This window comes from Rhyacophila brunnea, unplaced genomic scaffold, assembly GCF_057557595.1.
Source record: "Rhyacophila brunnea isolate RB1 unplaced genomic scaffold, BYU_Rbru_1.0 scaffold_298, whole genome shotgun sequence".
Lineage (NCBI taxonomy): Eukaryota > Metazoa > Arthropoda > Insecta > Trichoptera > Rhyacophilidae > Rhyacophila > Rhyacophila brunnea.
This window is the reverse complement of record NW_028232963.1, coordinates 28,921-44,105: the sequence shown is the minus strand read 5'-3', so window position 1 is coordinate 44,105 and position 15,185 is coordinate 28,921. Positions and strand designations below refer to the sequence as shown.

Below are 15,185 nucleotides of genomic sequence, written 5' to 3'. Positions count from 1 at the left end.
TTGTATTTCACCTCCACCCTTCTATGCACACACCACTGCATGCATTATTACTGCGATACTATACGAATGCAAACGGATCGAACGAAATAGACATGGTGGCCCTGAAAAGGGCCGTTTGTATGCGAGTAGATAGATATATTCACATAATAATAGTTAAGCGGGCATAGCATTAAAACCAACCCACTCATCCATCATTATATTGTAGTAGTCAGTCTGTATTGTATCAAGACGAGATGGTATCGTATCGTATTGGCCAGCTTAGCCGCCGAAACCGTACAGGGTGCGACCCTGTCTCTTCAGGGCGTACACGACGTCCATGGCGGTGACGGTCTTCCTCTTCGCGTGCTCCGTGTAGGTGACGGCGTCCCTGATGACGTTCTCGAGGAACACCTTCAGGACTCCTCGGGTCTCTTCGTAAATCAAGCCAGATATGCGCTTGACTCCGCCGCGACGTGCCAGACGACGGATCGCAGGCTTCGTGATGCCCTGGATGTTATCGCGAAGAACCTTCCTGTGACGCTTGGCGCCACCTTTTCCCAATCCCTTTCCTCCTTTACCGCGACCGGTCATCTTGTATGCGTGTCAAAAAGTGGATGATGTCAAAAATCGAAACGATGCGATGCGATGCGCTCACTGCGGCCGCCAGACGAATTATGAATCTTTTAATTTTCTGACGTCTCTTTTTATAGACGCGCGTATGCGACGTCTCGCTCCCTCTTCCTTGCGAATTCAAGGCGCGGGCGAGTGCGTCTCGCTCTGGCGCGCCGCGGCGCAACCACGCCCAGTGCTGCGCATTTCGCGCAAAGCGAGTGCGCAATAAAGATAACGGCTATTAATAATAATTGCGGAATAGAATAAAAAAGGATATTTAAAAAAAAAATGAACTTTCAGGCAATATTTCGACCTCAAAACGATACGCCGACGAAAGTGATCACCCCCCACTGTTCCGCCGAAGGCGACCGCGTCGACCAATCGCAGCGAGCGGATCTCTCTATATAAGTCACCGAGTAGGCTCGCGCGCGCACTCCTCGTTGAACGCTCGTTTCAGAACCTACTACTTTGAAGAAGAAGAAGAAAAAGACATGGCTCGTACCAAGCAGACTGCCCGAAAATCCACCGGCGGAAAAGCTCCCCGCAAACAGCTCGCCACGAAGGCCGCGAGGAAAAGCGCGCCGGCCACAGGAGGCGTGAAGAAGCCCCATCGTTACAGGCCCGGTACGGTCGCTCTCCGTGAGATCCGTCGCTATCAGAAGAGCACTGAGCTCCTCATCCGCAAGCTGCCCTTCCAGCGACTGGTGCGCGAGATCGCTCAAGATTTCAAGACCGATCTGCGCTTCCAGAGCTCCGCCGTCATGGCGCTGCAGGAGGCCAGCGAGGCGTACCTCGTCGGTCTATTCGAGGACACGAACCTTTGCGCCATCCACGCCAAACGCGTCACCATCATGCCCAAGGATATCCAGCTGGCGAGACGAATCCGCGGCGAACGCGCTTAAAAATTAAAAAAAATAATAATATTTATCATACCCATCTATCTATCTATCACAAAAGGCCCTTTTCAGGGCCGCAAATTTTTTGACATTCGAATGTTTACGCATCCGTGAGCGATCGATCGGTCGTTATGTGCCTGTAATAATAGTAGTATATTATTATACTACCTACTTGGCTATCTATTTTCCAAGTAAGTATAATATAATATCATTCTGCGTGTTTCCACTATTTTTGGATAAATAGTTTTGTAAGTAATTTTGCGTCTGTTGTAATTGTTCAATTGAACAGTCGATATTAAATAAAATATACTTAGGTGCCATGCCACCTAATAATATAATATAATATAATAACGCAACGCGTGCGAGGTGAGATTCATCAAATAATATCTACCCTCATAATATTAATTAAACAGCCTCTTATCATATCTTACATAGATGCTCCTCACCTATATAAATAGGTACATATATCACAATCATTATCCTACAAAACTATTTAAACTACTGAAACCGCCAATCTTAACAAACAAGAGATCGACGCATCTCTATCTCCTCATGAATTACTACGAAATTATATACCTACTTTTTATTTTAGATGTATTTTCAAATATTGAATTTGCAGAACATTTATTGTAACATGGACAGTACTCTCTGTATTGCGCTAATACCTATAATAATAACAATTTCAATAATGTCCTACTGTCGATGAATAATTAATTATTTCAATCAATTTTATAAGCAACACAATAACGAGCTCGACACGGATACGCTACCACTCGAATTTGAATAAAAATGGCGGCCCTGAAAAGGGCCTTTTGTACGACGATAGATGGATTAATATGCATGTAATCTTTATATTTTTTTTTTTTTTTTTACGCCTTCTTCTCAGTCTTCTTGGGCAAGAGCACCGCCTGGATGTTGGGCAGCACTCCTCCCTGGGCGATGGTGACGCCGGAGAGCAGCTTGTTCAGCTCCTCGTCGTTGCGGATGGCGAGCTGCAAATGACGAGGGATAATCCTGGTCTTCTTGTTGTCGCGGGCCGCGTTTCCCGCCAACTCGAGTACTTCGGCGGCGAGGTATTCCATGACGGCGGCCAGGTACACCGGCGCACCGGCACCCACCCTCTCGGCGTAGTTTCCCTTGCGCAGGAGCCTGTGTATGCGACCGACGGGGAACTGGAGTCCAGCGCGATTCGAACGAGACTTTGCCTTTCCCTTGACTTTACCGCCTTTTCCGCGACCAGACATGGCGAGACGGGGTAGTGTTGAAAATTAACTGTGCGAAAGAAGCGTCGACCTGAATCGACGGACGGTCCTTTGTGAAGTTTGTTAGAATTTTTTTTCCACGCGGTATTGCCGTGCTGCGGTGCGCCCGCAGCGGGAGATGTGCGGCGCATCACGCGACTCGCAAAGCCGCGCGCCGTTCGCTCTACACAGTGATGGGAAGCGGTAAAAAAATGTTTTCGGCGCATTCTCACTCGAGCCACCGCCGCCGATTGACACCGCACACACCTACCTAATCTATCTATCGTTATCGTAATACCCGTCGCCGATCATCATGCCGCCCAAGACTAGCGGAAAGGCCGCCAAGAAATCCGGCAAAGCCCAGAAGAACATCTCCAAGGGAGACAAGAAGAAGACAAAGAGGAGGAGGAAGGAGAGTTACGCAATCTACATCTACAAGGTGCTCAAGCAGGTGCACCCCGACACCGGAATCTCCAGTAAGGCGATGAGCATCATGAACAGCTTCGTCAACGACATCTTCGAGAGGATCGCCGCCGAAGCGTCGCGCCTCGCCCACTACAACAAGCGCTCCACCATCACCAGCAGGGAGATCCAGACCGCCGTCAGGCTCCTTCTGCCCGGAGAGCTCGCCAAGCACGCCGTCAGCGAAGGAACAAAGGCAGTCACCAAATACACCAGCTCCAAGTGAAGTCGATGAAAATGAAGAAAGAAGAAAGAAGAAAGAAAAACAAAAACCCATCAGCAAAGGCCCTTTTAAGGGCCGCCAATATTTTCAAATCGAATTGATCGAATCGCATGTTTCGCTATCAATATTTATGCCAGGCAGGAAAAATAAATAAATAAATCGACTGACCGCCCACCTATTGTAATAATAATACGAATATTTGTTACAATAATTATCTTGTATCTACGCTTATAATTATTATTATATCACTATCCAACACACCGTATTATTATAAACTAGACTAGATAACTAACTGAGCCCGCCACGAAGGATGATATGATAGGAAAATAATAAGAATCGATGTATCTGTGAATAATTTTATTATTATTCAGTAATATACAACAATAAGTCATCATTATACTATTAATAATATTATCCATACATCTTAGGTGCATGGAATGCATGCGTGCGTGCGTGCGTGCGTGCATCTGAAAAAGAAAACATCACATTAGATTTAGGTACCTACATAACATGATATTACACATCTGTTTGTTATTTCATCGATCCTTCGATATGCGATCTGCGATACATAAATAATGCGAATCGGATAATTTTGCATTGTACGATAGATTATATGTTACATACGTACATGACACACGGATTCGGGAATAGGGAATAGGGAATAGTTTATTCCGAATCCCCGATCGATATCTTAGAGTGATCCTTCCAATGTCTTTATATTTGATTTCATATAGGTACTTGATAGTAACAAATAATGACATTTTTGTTGTCGGTTGTTGTTGATGATTATGGGTTGCTATGGTTTTCTACTCTCATATTTCTGTCGTATGTATGCTTCGCATCGGTCATATTAAACGCACCCATAATATTATATCATATTATCATATTTAATTAACTAACTAACTATTTATTTATTTACGATATTTCGCTTCACACTATCCATCCATCCATCTATCTATCTATCTATCGCGGGAGGGAGGGAGGCGCAGTGAGCGAGCGAGCGACCGATCGCGCCGTACCTATCGCAATCTATCGTTAGGTAACTAATTATTCGAATTGAACATTCTATTCTCGTGTCGTGCTTCCTTCTTCACCGTCGTGCACCGTGATACCGTGCACCATCGTCCGTCTGCTCGCCTGCTGCAGAACTTCGTGAACACCGCCGACTGCATCGAGCACCGCGGGGCCGCCGCCGTCGTCTTCGCCCGATACAGTAATGTTTGTATGCCGCGATCGTCTTGTGCTAACTCCGGCCGACTCGGGGGCGGATCGCGACGCCCGCGGGGGCGCCAGGGGCCCGCGGCCGATTGCAAACGCGAGAAGGTATATCGACGCGCCGGACGAAGGCTCGATCGTCGGAATCTGATAATTTTTAACGAATCTACGGCCATTTTCCCGACACGTTATGTGCGCGCGCGGACACAATTCCAATTTGAAACGCATCCCGCGAGCCCGAGAACAGACTCGCGACCATTCGCCCGCTTTGAAACGACAGACAGATCGGTGGGCGGCGCAACCGCCCACCCCTGAACCCCCTCGCTAGGGCGGCGGCTGCGAAAAATTGAAAAATATCGAGAGATCGAAGCAAAAATGCCGGTGCAATTCGTGACTAAAATCGCCGATCTAGACGAACGTCATCTCTGAGAGCGGCGTTCGCACATCGGTACTGCGGCACCCGTCTCGCTCTCGCCGTATACAATCCGCGAGCCGTTCGAGTCGTTTCACTCTAGCGCATCGTACAGATAGATAGCAAGCAGAATATACGCCGCGATATAATATAATATAATTTAATATTATATTTCATTCTACTATTCAATCAATCGAATAACGCAAAGATGGCAGATACAGCAGCACCCGTCACCGCTTCGCCGGTGCCCTCTACCCCCGCGAAGAAATCGGCAGCAGGCAAAGCCGCGAAGAAGCCCAAGGTCAAGCCGACGCATCCCAAGACCTCTGAGATGGTCAACAGCGCCATCAAAGAGCTGAAAGAGCGCGCCGGATCCTCCCTGCAGGCGATCAAAAAATACATCTCGGCCAACTACAAGGTGGACGCCGACAAGCTGGCGCCATTCATCAAGAAATACCTGAAGGGTGCCGTCGAATCCGGCGCCCTAGTGCAGACCAAAGGCAAGGGGGCCTCCGGTTCGTTCAAACTGGAAGCCGGCAAGGCCAAATCTGCGGGCGGCTCCGCCTCTGGCAAGAAGCCCGCCGCGAAGAAATCGCGCCCTGCCTCATCCAAGGAGAAGAAGGGCGCCGCGGCCGGCGGAGGCAAGTCTTCGGCCGCAGCCGCAAAGAAGAAGCCCGCGACCGCCATGAGAAAGTCGTCGGCTCCTCTCGAAACCGCGGCCAGATCGGCCGCAGCCGCCAAGAAAGCCGCCTCCCCCAAGAAGGCCGCCCCCGCCGCCAAGAAGGCCGCCAAGCCCAAGACCCCCACCAAGGCGAAGAAGTCAGCCAAGCCGCCCACCAAGAAGCCGAAGGCGCCTAAGCCCAAGAAGGCCGCTGCGAAGAAGCCCGCCGCGAAGAAAGCCGCTGCGAAGAAGTAAGAAGCCGCGATCGAATCTAATCTAATCATCACGATGACGATGATGCGACGACGGCAGCCCGGGAAGGGGGGTATCTCGGGTGGATGACGACGACGACAATAGACGAGATGAATGAGGATAGAGATGGAGATGAATAATACGCGCTCGCTCGCATTTTATTGAAACAAAAGCCCTTTTCAGGGCTACCAACACAATTCAGGTGTCGACTGATATCGAACACGTAGATACGTCGTTATTTCTTTATTCAATTCGTATAGGTACTCCATACGTAAATTGCATAATATTATTACATTGTCTTATGTCAAGACGAATACTCACTCACCTAGCTAAAATTTAAAATTAACACTAAATTCATTTTTTTTTTTTTTTTTTTGATTTGGTTAGGTTTGATTTGACTGAGTTAGGTTTGATTTGATTAAGTTAGGTTTGATGTGAACAGGTTAGGTTTGATTTGATCAGGTTAGGTTTGATTTGATTAGGTTAGGTTTAATTTGATTAAGTTAGGTTTGATTTGATTAGGTTAGGTTTGATTTGATTAGGTTAGGTTTGTTTTGGTTAGGTTAGGTTTGATTTGATTTGATTAGGTTAGGTTTGATTTGACTGAGTTAGGTTTGATTTGATTAAGTTAGGTTTGATGTGAACAGGTTAGGTTTGATTTGATCAGGTTAGGTTTGATTTGATTAGGTTAGGTTTAATTTGATTAAGTTAGGTTTGATTTGATTAGGTTAGGTTTGATGTGAACAGGTTAGGTTTGATTTGATCAGGTTAGGTTTGATTTGATTAGGTTAGGTTTAATTTGATTAAGTTAGGTTTGATTTGATTAAGTTAGGTTTGATGTGAACAGGTTAGGTTTGATTTGATCAGGTTAGGTTTGATTTGATTAGGTTAGGTTTAATTTGATTAAGTTAGGTTTGATTTGATTAAGTTAGGTTTGATGTGAACAGGTTAGGTTTGATTTGATCAGGTTAGGTTTGATTTGATTAGGTTAGGTTTAATTTGATTAAGTTAGGTTTGATTTGATTAAGTTAGGTTTGATGTGAACAGGTTAGGTTTGATTTGATCAGGTTAGGTTTGATTTGATTAGGTTAGGTTTGATTTGATCAGGTTAGGTTTGATTTGATTAGGTTACGTTTGTTTTGGTTAGGTTAGGTTTGATTTGATTAGGTTAGGTTAGGTTAGGTTAGGTTTGATTTGATTAAGTTAGGTTTGATTTGATTAGGTTAGGTTTGATTTGGTTAGGTTAGGTTTACCTAACCTAACCAAATCAAACCTAACCTAACCTAATAACCTAACCTAACCTAACCAAATCAAACCTAACCTAACCTAATAACCTAACCTAACCAAATCAAACCTAACCTAATCAAATCAAACCTAACTTAATCAAATCAAACCTAACTCAATCAAATCAAACCTAACCTAATCAAATCAAACCTAACCCAATCAAATCAAACCTAACCTGATCAAATCAAACCTAACCTAATAACCTAACCTAACCTAACCTAACCAAATCAAACCTAACCTAATCAAATCAAATCAAACCTAACTCAATCAAATCAAACCTAACCTAATCAAATCAAACCTAACCTAATAACCTAACCTAACCTAACCAAATCAAACCTAACTTAATCAAATCAAACCTAACCTAATCAAATCAAACCTAACCTAATAACCTAACCTAACCTAACCTAACCAAATCAAACCTAACCTAATCAAATCAAACCTAACTTAATCAAATCAAACCTAAGCTAATCAAATCAAACCTAACCTGACCAAATCAAACCTAACCTAATCAAATCAAACCTAACTCAATCAAATCAAACCTAACCTAATCAAATCAAACCTAACCTAATAACCTAACCTAACCAAATCAAACCTAATGACGATACCCCAGTCCTGGAATAGTCTCAAAGGTACTTCATCTTCAACCGGTCCTGCCCTCGGACCGATTAAGAACCTTCGTTTGGCTAGCTCGGTCCTATTCGGGGAGAGGGTGATCAACTAATGTTCTTGATTGACACTTTTGGAATACACTTAATCAATATTATTTAACTTTATATTATTTAGAATCACCACCTTAGTAATAGGTTGGTGTCTAGGCTATTAATTATCCGATTGACTTTCAAATCGAATTTATTTTCGTAAATATTTACATAAACGTCAAAGACAGCTGACTATCTGTCACTTTCCTTAGTATCAGATGTTTTTCGTAAAATGTTTCGTTGATTATTTTCAAAATAAAATTAATTGACAAATTTGTTTGCAAAGTTAATTGACAGATCTAAAGAACAATTCTTATTTGTAAATTAGGAAAGCAACCGAGTCCTTAGACTTACATTATCAGAATTTCCATTTTCGAAATTCCTTCATTTAACTTTTACAAAAGTAGGTACTTAAATTGGTACCCTTTTTATTACGATTCGAAATATTAATTGTAATATTATTAATACTTTGAAAACCCTAAGTCGGTTTTTTAAAATGGATATCGAAATTTTCAAAATTTATCAAAATTACAGTGTTCGATGGTTATTTATTGACATTATTAATCAATTAAAATATTATTAGTATAATTGTCTTAATCGTGTGTTTAGATTATATTTAATAGTGGCGACGAATACATTACCAAATCTAACCTAACTTAATCAAATCAAATCTAACCTGTCAAAATCAAACCTAACCTAAGCAAATCAAACATATTTTCAGTTCAGAAACGTATAAAATAAATTGTATTTCACCTCCACCCTTCTATGCACACACCACTGCATGCATTATTACTGCGATACTATACGAATGCAAACGGATCGAACGAAATAGACATGGTGGCCCTGAAAAGGGCCGTTTGTATGCGAGTAGATAGATATATTCACATAATAATAGTTAAGCGGGCATAGCATTAAAACCAACCCACTCATCCATCATTATATTGTAGTAGTCAGTCTGTATTGTATCAAGACGAGATGGTATCGTATCGTATTGGCCAGCTTAGCCGCCGAAACCGTACAGGGTGCGACCCTGTCTCTTCAGGGCGTACACGACGTCCATGGCGGTGACGGTCTTCCTCTTCGCGTGCTCCGTGTAGGTGACGGCGTCCCTGATGACGTTCTCGAGGAACACCTTCAGGACTCCTCGGGTCTCTTCGTAAATCAAGCCAGATATGCGCTTGACTCCGCCGCGACGTGCCAGACGACGGATCGCAGGCTTCGTGATGCCCTGGATGTTATCGCGAAGAACCTTCCTGTGACGCTTGGCGCCACCTTTTCCCAATCCCTTTCCTCCTTTACCGCGACCGGTCATCTTGTATGCGTGTCAAAAAGTGGATGATGTCAAAAATCGAAACGATGCGATGCGATGCGCTCACTGCGGCCGCCAGACGAATTATGAATCTTTTAATTTTCTGACGTCTCTTTTTATAGACGCGCGTATGCGACGTCTCGCTCCCTCTTCCTTGCGAATTCAAGGCGCGGGCGAGTGCGTCTCGCTCTGGCGCGCCGCGGCGCAACCACGCCCAGTGCTGCGCATTTCGCGCAAAGCGAGTGCGCAATAAAGATAACGGCTATTAATAATAATTGCGGAATAGAATAAAAAAGGATATTTAAAAAAAAAATGAACTTTCAGGCAATATTTCGACCTCAAAACGATACGCCGACGAAAGTGATCACCCCCCACTGTTCCGCCGAAGGCGACCGCGTCGACCAATCGCAGCGAGCGGATCTCTCTATATAAGTCACCGAGTAGGCTCGCGCGCGCACTCCTCGTTGAACGCTCGTTTCAGAACCTACTACTTTGAAGAAGAAGAAGAAAAAGACATGGCTCGTACCAAGCAGACTGCCCGAAAATCCACCGGCGGAAAAGCTCCCCGCAAACAGCTCGCCACGAAGGCCGCGAGGAAAAGCGCGCCGGCCACAGGAGGCGTGAAGAAGCCCCATCGTTACAGGCCCGGTACGGTCGCTCTCCGTGAGATCCGTCGCTATCAGAAGAGCACTGAGCTCCTCATCCGCAAGCTGCCCTTCCAGCGACTGGTGCGCGAGATCGCTCAAGATTTCAAGACCGATCTGCGCTTCCAGAGCTCCGCCGTCATGGCGCTGCAGGAGGCCAGCGAGGCGTACCTCGTCGGTCTATTCGAGGACACGAACCTTTGCGCCATCCACGCCAAACGCGTCACCATCATGCCCAAGGATATCCAGCTGGCGAGACGAATCCGCGGCGAACGCGCTTAAAAATTAAAAAAAATAATAATATTTATCATACCCATCTATCTATCTATCACAAAAGGCCCTTTTCAGGGCCGCAAATTTTTTGACATTCGAATGTTTACGCATCCGTGAGCGATCGATCGGTCGTTATGTGCCTGTAATAATAGTAGTATATTATTATACTACCTACTTGGCTATCTATTTTCCAAGTAAGTATAATATAATATCATTCTGCGTGTTTCCACTATTTTTGGATAAATAGTTTTGTAAGTAATTTTGCGTCTGTTGTAATTGTTCAATTGAACAGTCGATATTAAATAAAATATACTTAGGTGCCATGCCACCTAATAATATAATATAATATAATAACGCAACGCGTGCGAGGTGAGATTCATCAAATAATATCTACCCTCATAATATTAATTAAACAGCCTCTTATCATATCTTACATAGATGCTCCTCACCTATATAAATAGGTACATATATCACAATCATTATCCTACAAAACTATTTAAACTACTGAAACCGCCAATCTTAACAAACAAGAGATCGACGCATCTCTATCTCCTCATGAATTACTACGAAATTATATACCTACTTTTTATTTTAGATGTATTTTCAAATATTGAATTTGCAGAACATTTATTGTAACATGGACAGTACTCTCTGTATTGCGCTAATACCTATAATAATAACAATTTCAATAATGTCCTACTGTCGATGAATAATTAATTATTTCAATCAATTTTATAAGCAACACAATAACGAGCTCGACACGGATACGCTACCACTCGAATTTGAATAAAAATGGCGGCCCTGAAAAGGGCCTTTTGTACGACGATAGATGGATTAATATGCATGTAATCTTTATATTTTTTTTTTTTTTTTTACGCCTTCTTCTCAGTCTTCTTGGGCAAGAGCACCGCCTGGATGTTGGGCAGCACTCCTCCCTGGGCGATGGTGACGCCGGAGAGCAGCTTGTTCAGCTCCTCGTCGTTGCGGATGGCGAGCTGCAAATGACGAGGGATAATCCTGGTCTTCTTGTTGTCGCGGGCCGCGTTTCCCGCCAACTCGAGTACTTCGGCGGCGAGGTATTCCATGACGGCGGCCAGGTACACCGGCGCACCGGCACCCACCCTCTCGGCGTAGTTTCCCTTGCGCAGGAGCCTGTGTATGCGACCGACGGGGAACTGGAGTCCAGCGCGATTCGAACGAGACTTTGCCTTTCCCTTGACTTTACCGCCTTTTCCGCGACCAGACATGGCGAGACGGGGTAGTGTTGAAAATTAACTGTGCGAAAGAAGCGTCGACCTGAATCGACGGACGGTCCTTTGTGAAGTTTGTTAGAATTTTTTTTCCACGCGGTATTGCCGTGCTGCGGTGCGCCCGCAGCGGGAGATGTGCGGCGCATCACGCGACTCGCAAAGCCGCGCGCCGTTCGCTCTACACAGTGATGGGAAGCGGTAAAAAAATGTTTTCGGCGCATCACTTGCTCACTGGCACCCGACGCGTTCGCACGCCTTTCTCGCCTACTACCGACCGCTCTCTGCTACTTTCGACCGCTTTCTTACATCGCTCAGACCTCGCTCTCGCACGCACAACCCGCACGAATTATCAGACTGGAAAGTTCTTTTCAGAATATTCAGCTGAAGTTACGTTGCCAATTCGATCTACGCGCCGCGCTTTTCTCCATATTAAAATCGTTCATAGACTCTCGGCTGGTATACTCGAAGGATTTTCGTATTGATATCGTTATTCAATCGAGAGATCTCTTGTGTATCGCCTGAGATATAATAATACCTAAAATCACTCACGCCGCGATATTAATTATCGGAAATAGACTCTTCATACGCTGAGCAAATCGCGAGTTCCGACCGGCTTCATCCCGAGTTTTCTGCGAGTCCAGCGGCTGACCAAAGCCAAGCCTGAATTGGAGGGACCATCACCAAGTGTAAACAAAATACGGAAGTGTGCTCCCGGCTAGTTCCGGCTTGCCAGAAAGTGCCACAGTTCTCGCGGGACCTCCGGATCACGCCGCCTGGGATTCAAGGCTCAAAGCTAAGTCTCTATTTCCATACTGCTCTCTATATTTCACTTTGTATTTCACTATATCTCATCCTAACTTTAATTTTTGCATTGATAATTCTTTACCTACTTGCCACATAAAATCATTCAATCGTGCAAAAAGCTCGAAGGCTTCACCTACCTGCTTCTTGCAACAATAGACTCAGTCGCCCCGCTTGACCCTTTTTTCTCCGCCGGCCAACACATACCGATAGATTCCCAGAATTTTAGCTCGCCGACGAGACCCCTTTTCCAGCCCCCAAGGTCTCATACCTAATTACTAGCCAGCCTTTGAGCAAGTTCCACCTACCTACCAACTACACATCCACTCTCCCCCCCACCTACCTACCGCTAGACCCCCCTACCTATCGACAACCATCATTGCGCAATACCGACTCCTACAATTTTTTATTCTTACACCCCTAAAATCTCACCTACATTTATATTTTTATATTTTACATAATTTTTATATAGCTTATATTAATTTTCTATATATAGTTTTTCTTTTTCAAATTAGAATTGCGCAATTCAGAATTGCGCAATTTCAAACCCAGACTTGTAGGACTAGTTTGAAGACCCCCCTACATTTTGCTCTCCTACATTTATATCCTTTCTTATAGCTTTACATACATTTTCTACTATATATAGTTTTTTCAGATTAGAATTGCGCAACTCAGAATTGCACAATTTCAAACCTAGACTTATAGGACTAGTTTGAAGACCCCCCTACATTTTGCTCCCCTACATTTATATCCTTTCTTATAGCTTTACATATATTTCCTACTATATATAGTTTTTTCAGATTAGAATTGCGCAATTCAGAATTGCGCAATTTCAAACCTAGACTCATAGGACTAGTTTGAAGACCCCCCTACATTTTTGCTCCCCTACATTTATATCCTTTCTTATAGATTTACATATATTTTCTACTATATATAGTTTTTTCAGATTAGAATTGCGCAATTCAGAATTGCACAATTTCAAACCTAGACTTATAGGACTAGTTTGAAGACCCCCCTACATTTTGCTCCCCTACATTTATATCCTTTCTTATAGCTTTACATATATTTTCTACTATATATAGTTTTTCCAAATTAGAATTGCACAATTCAGATTTCTTTCTTTCTTTTCTCTTCCCTCCCACAATGGCTCCCAAAAAGTTCAACATCGTGGAAAACTTTTCGGCAACCGAAATCCGGGAAGAAATAGAGAAGTTAAAGGGCTCTTGCATTCTTGCCCCGCTCATATTAAGATTTTTACTACATTCATACAACCATACGTTCCCCAATCAACCTATCGGAAACCCTACGAACCAACAAAGCAGCCCACCCAATAAAGCCAGACAGACTAGGAGTAGTTCTAGAACGCAAAACTCGACGATTCTCCCCAAAACACAGGACAATATAGGTATTGACTCCGACTCAGATTCGGATACAGACCCAACCATTAAAGAGGGTTACAAGGATATCAGTATCATCCAGGAAGAAGTAGATAAGGAGTCAAACACTTCAGCCACGTCAGCAGCATCAACACACAACTCCTCCGCAACAGACGACACTTCCACCAACAGCTCCCCCCCAACCCACCAAACCACTCCCCTGAAACAGACCAACTCCTCCAAACCCCCACAAAAACTCACCCCCCCCCCAGCACACACACCGATCACACAAACACTACCTCAAACCTCGACACCCACGACCTCGAGCAACAATCGCCAATATGTTAAAGCCCCCCCGCCGATCTACCTCCACCAAAAAGAGAATTTCCCAACTGTGGTAATAGACGCGAAATTAAACGGGCTGACAATAACAGACGCAACCAACATGCAGGACAAAGTCAAAATGACATTCCCAGACCCCAAGACGTACCGAAAAATGTCCAATCTGCTAGACAGCAAAAAAATGGCTTTCCACACTTACGACCTACAAGAGGAAAAACTCCTCAAGGTGGTAATAAAGGGCATCTGCGAATCTTTCGAAGAATCGACCATAGAGCAAGAGCTCAAAAATCTCGGATACCCAGTTCGCCGGGTGGTTAGAATGAAAAGGAGAAAAGACCAATGCCCACTCCCAATGATCATCACAGAACTGGAGCTAAGCGACGCTGGTCGCAACATCTATAACTTGGACTCCCTGCTCACAATGAGGATAAAGATCGAAGCTCTTAGAAAAAAGACAGAAAAAGGCCAATGCCATAACTGCCAGCAATTTGGTCATGCCAATAGAAACTGCCACGCACCTCCCAAGTGCGTGAAGTGCGGCAAAGGCCATCGTACCGAAACTTGCAAACGCACAAGGGAAACCGGCCCAGCGACTTGCGCAAATTGCGGAGGCCCTCACCCGGCTAACTACAGGGGTTGTCCGGTCAACCCAAACAACAAAAACATTAAGCCCGCACCACCAAACCAGGGACAGCGCTTCCCTGGGCACAATCTCGCCCGGAATGGTCCTCCCCCACGCAACAACATGCAAGCCCATAGACCAGCCCCATCAAGGCCAACATGGAACCGACCAGCCTACCAAGCACCAAGACCGGACTTTCAAAGTCCAAGCCCTGCATGGCAATGGCAAAGGCAAGCTCACCGAGCCGCCCCAGTACCACAACGACCAAATACAAAACTACAATGGCCACCTCTAAGTCAGGCTAACCCGGCAAAGCAGCCTCTGCTACAAACGCCACCTGCATTCAGAATGCAAAATCAAGAAGCAGCATACAATAACAACAATAACGCACAGGCATCCACAATAAAAGCACTAGAACAGCTTATCAAGCATGCTACAGCATCACTAGCCTCATTAGGACAATAGGCAGATAATAAAACCATCTCCCAACAGCGACTTCCCTCTCACATTCCCAATGGCTAACAAATACAAACCCACATCCCTACAGATAGCCTTCTGGAACGCCAGAGGCCTCGTCATGAGAGACAAAAAGGAAATCATCCACTTCCTCGAAGAGCATGACATAGACATCCT

General features: G+C 44.6%; 8 protein-coding genes across 8 annotated transcripts; 4 read left to right on the top strand and 4 right to left on the bottom strand.

Moving 5' to 3' along the window:
* Positions 1–258: 258 nt before the first annotated feature.
* LOC147068652 (histone H4) lies at positions 259–570 on the bottom strand. The gene has a single exon (XM_085951927.1). It carries the CDS (start codon positions 568–570, stop codon positions 259–261), a length of 312 nt encoding a protein of 103 aa, XP_085808053.1.
* Positions 571–1,082: 512 nt separating this feature from the next.
* On the top strand, positions 1,083–1,493 carry LOC147068651 (histone H3). Its single transcript, XM_085951926.1, has one exon. The coding sequence runs from the start codon at positions 1,083–1,085 to the stop codon at positions 1,491–1,493; it is 411 nt and encodes a 136-aa protein (XP_085808052.1).
* Positions 1,494–2,356: 863 nt separating this feature from the next.
* LOC147068650 (histone H2A) lies at positions 2,357–2,731 on the bottom strand. The gene has a single exon (XM_085951925.1). It carries the CDS (start codon positions 2,729–2,731, stop codon positions 2,357–2,359), a length of 375 nt encoding a protein of 124 aa, XP_085808051.1.
* Positions 2,732–3,041: 310 nt separating this feature from the next.
* On the top strand, positions 3,042–3,416 carry LOC147068649 (histone H2B-like). Its single transcript, XM_085951924.1, has one exon. It carries the CDS (start codon positions 3,042–3,044, stop codon positions 3,414–3,416), a length of 375 nt encoding a protein of 124 aa, XP_085808050.1.
* A 5,519-nt stretch (positions 3,417–8,935) lies between these two features.
* On the bottom strand, positions 8,936–9,247 carry LOC147068648 (histone H4). Its single transcript, XM_085951923.1, has one exon. It carries the CDS (start codon positions 9,245–9,247, stop codon positions 8,936–8,938), a length of 312 nt encoding a protein of 103 aa, XP_085808049.1.
* Positions 9,248–9,759: 512 nt separating this feature from the next.
* Positions 9,760–10,170, top strand: LOC147068647 (histone H3). Its single transcript, XM_085951922.1, has one exon. It carries the CDS (start codon positions 9,760–9,762, stop codon positions 10,168–10,170), a length of 411 nt encoding a protein of 136 aa, XP_085808048.1.
* Positions 10,171–11,033: 863 nt separating this feature from the next.
* LOC147068646 (histone H2A) lies at positions 11,034–11,473 on the bottom strand. The gene has a single exon (XM_085951932.1). It carries the CDS (start codon positions 11,406–11,408, stop codon positions 11,034–11,036), a length of 375 nt encoding a protein of 124 aa, XP_085808058.1. The 5' UTR covers positions 11,409–11,473.
* Positions 11,474–13,066: 1,593 nt separating this feature from the next.
* LOC147068645 (uncharacterized) lies at positions 13,067–15,148 on the top strand. Its single transcript, XM_085951930.1, has one exon. It carries the CDS (start codon positions 13,356–13,358, stop codon positions 15,015–15,017), a length of 1,662 nt encoding a protein of 553 aa, XP_085808056.1. The 5' UTR covers positions 13,067–13,355; the 3' UTR covers positions 15,018–15,148.
* The last annotated feature ends 37 nt before the right edge of the window (positions 15,149–15,185 follow it).

Bases quoted from the DNA above. Each gene is read 5' to 3' on its own strand.
- LOC147068652 (XM_085951927.1), bottom strand. From the start codon at position 570: ATGACCGGTCGCGGTAAAGGAGGAAAGGGATTGGGAAAAGGTGGCGCC.
- LOC147068651 (XM_085951926.1), top strand. From the start codon at position 1,083: ATGGCTCGTACCAAGCAGACTGCCCGAAAATCCACCGGCGGAAAAGCT.
- LOC147068650 (XM_085951925.1), bottom strand. From the start codon at position 2,731: ATGTCTGGTCGCGGAAAAGGCGGTAAAGTCAAGGGAAAGGCAAAGTCT.
- LOC147068649 (XM_085951924.1), top strand. From the start codon at position 3,042: ATGCCGCCCAAGACTAGCGGAAAGGCCGCCAAGAAATCCGGCAAAGCC.
- LOC147068648 (XM_085951923.1), bottom strand. From the start codon at position 9,247: ATGACCGGTCGCGGTAAAGGAGGAAAGGGATTGGGAAAAGGTGGCGCC.
- LOC147068647 (XM_085951922.1), top strand. From the start codon at position 9,760: ATGGCTCGTACCAAGCAGACTGCCCGAAAATCCACCGGCGGAAAAGCT.
- LOC147068646 (XM_085951932.1), bottom strand. From the start codon at position 11,408: ATGTCTGGTCGCGGAAAAGGCGGTAAAGTCAAGGGAAAGGCAAAGTCT.
- LOC147068645 (XM_085951930.1), top strand. From the start codon at position 13,356: ATGGCTCCCAAAAAGTTCAACATCGTGGAAAACTTTTCGGCAACCGAA.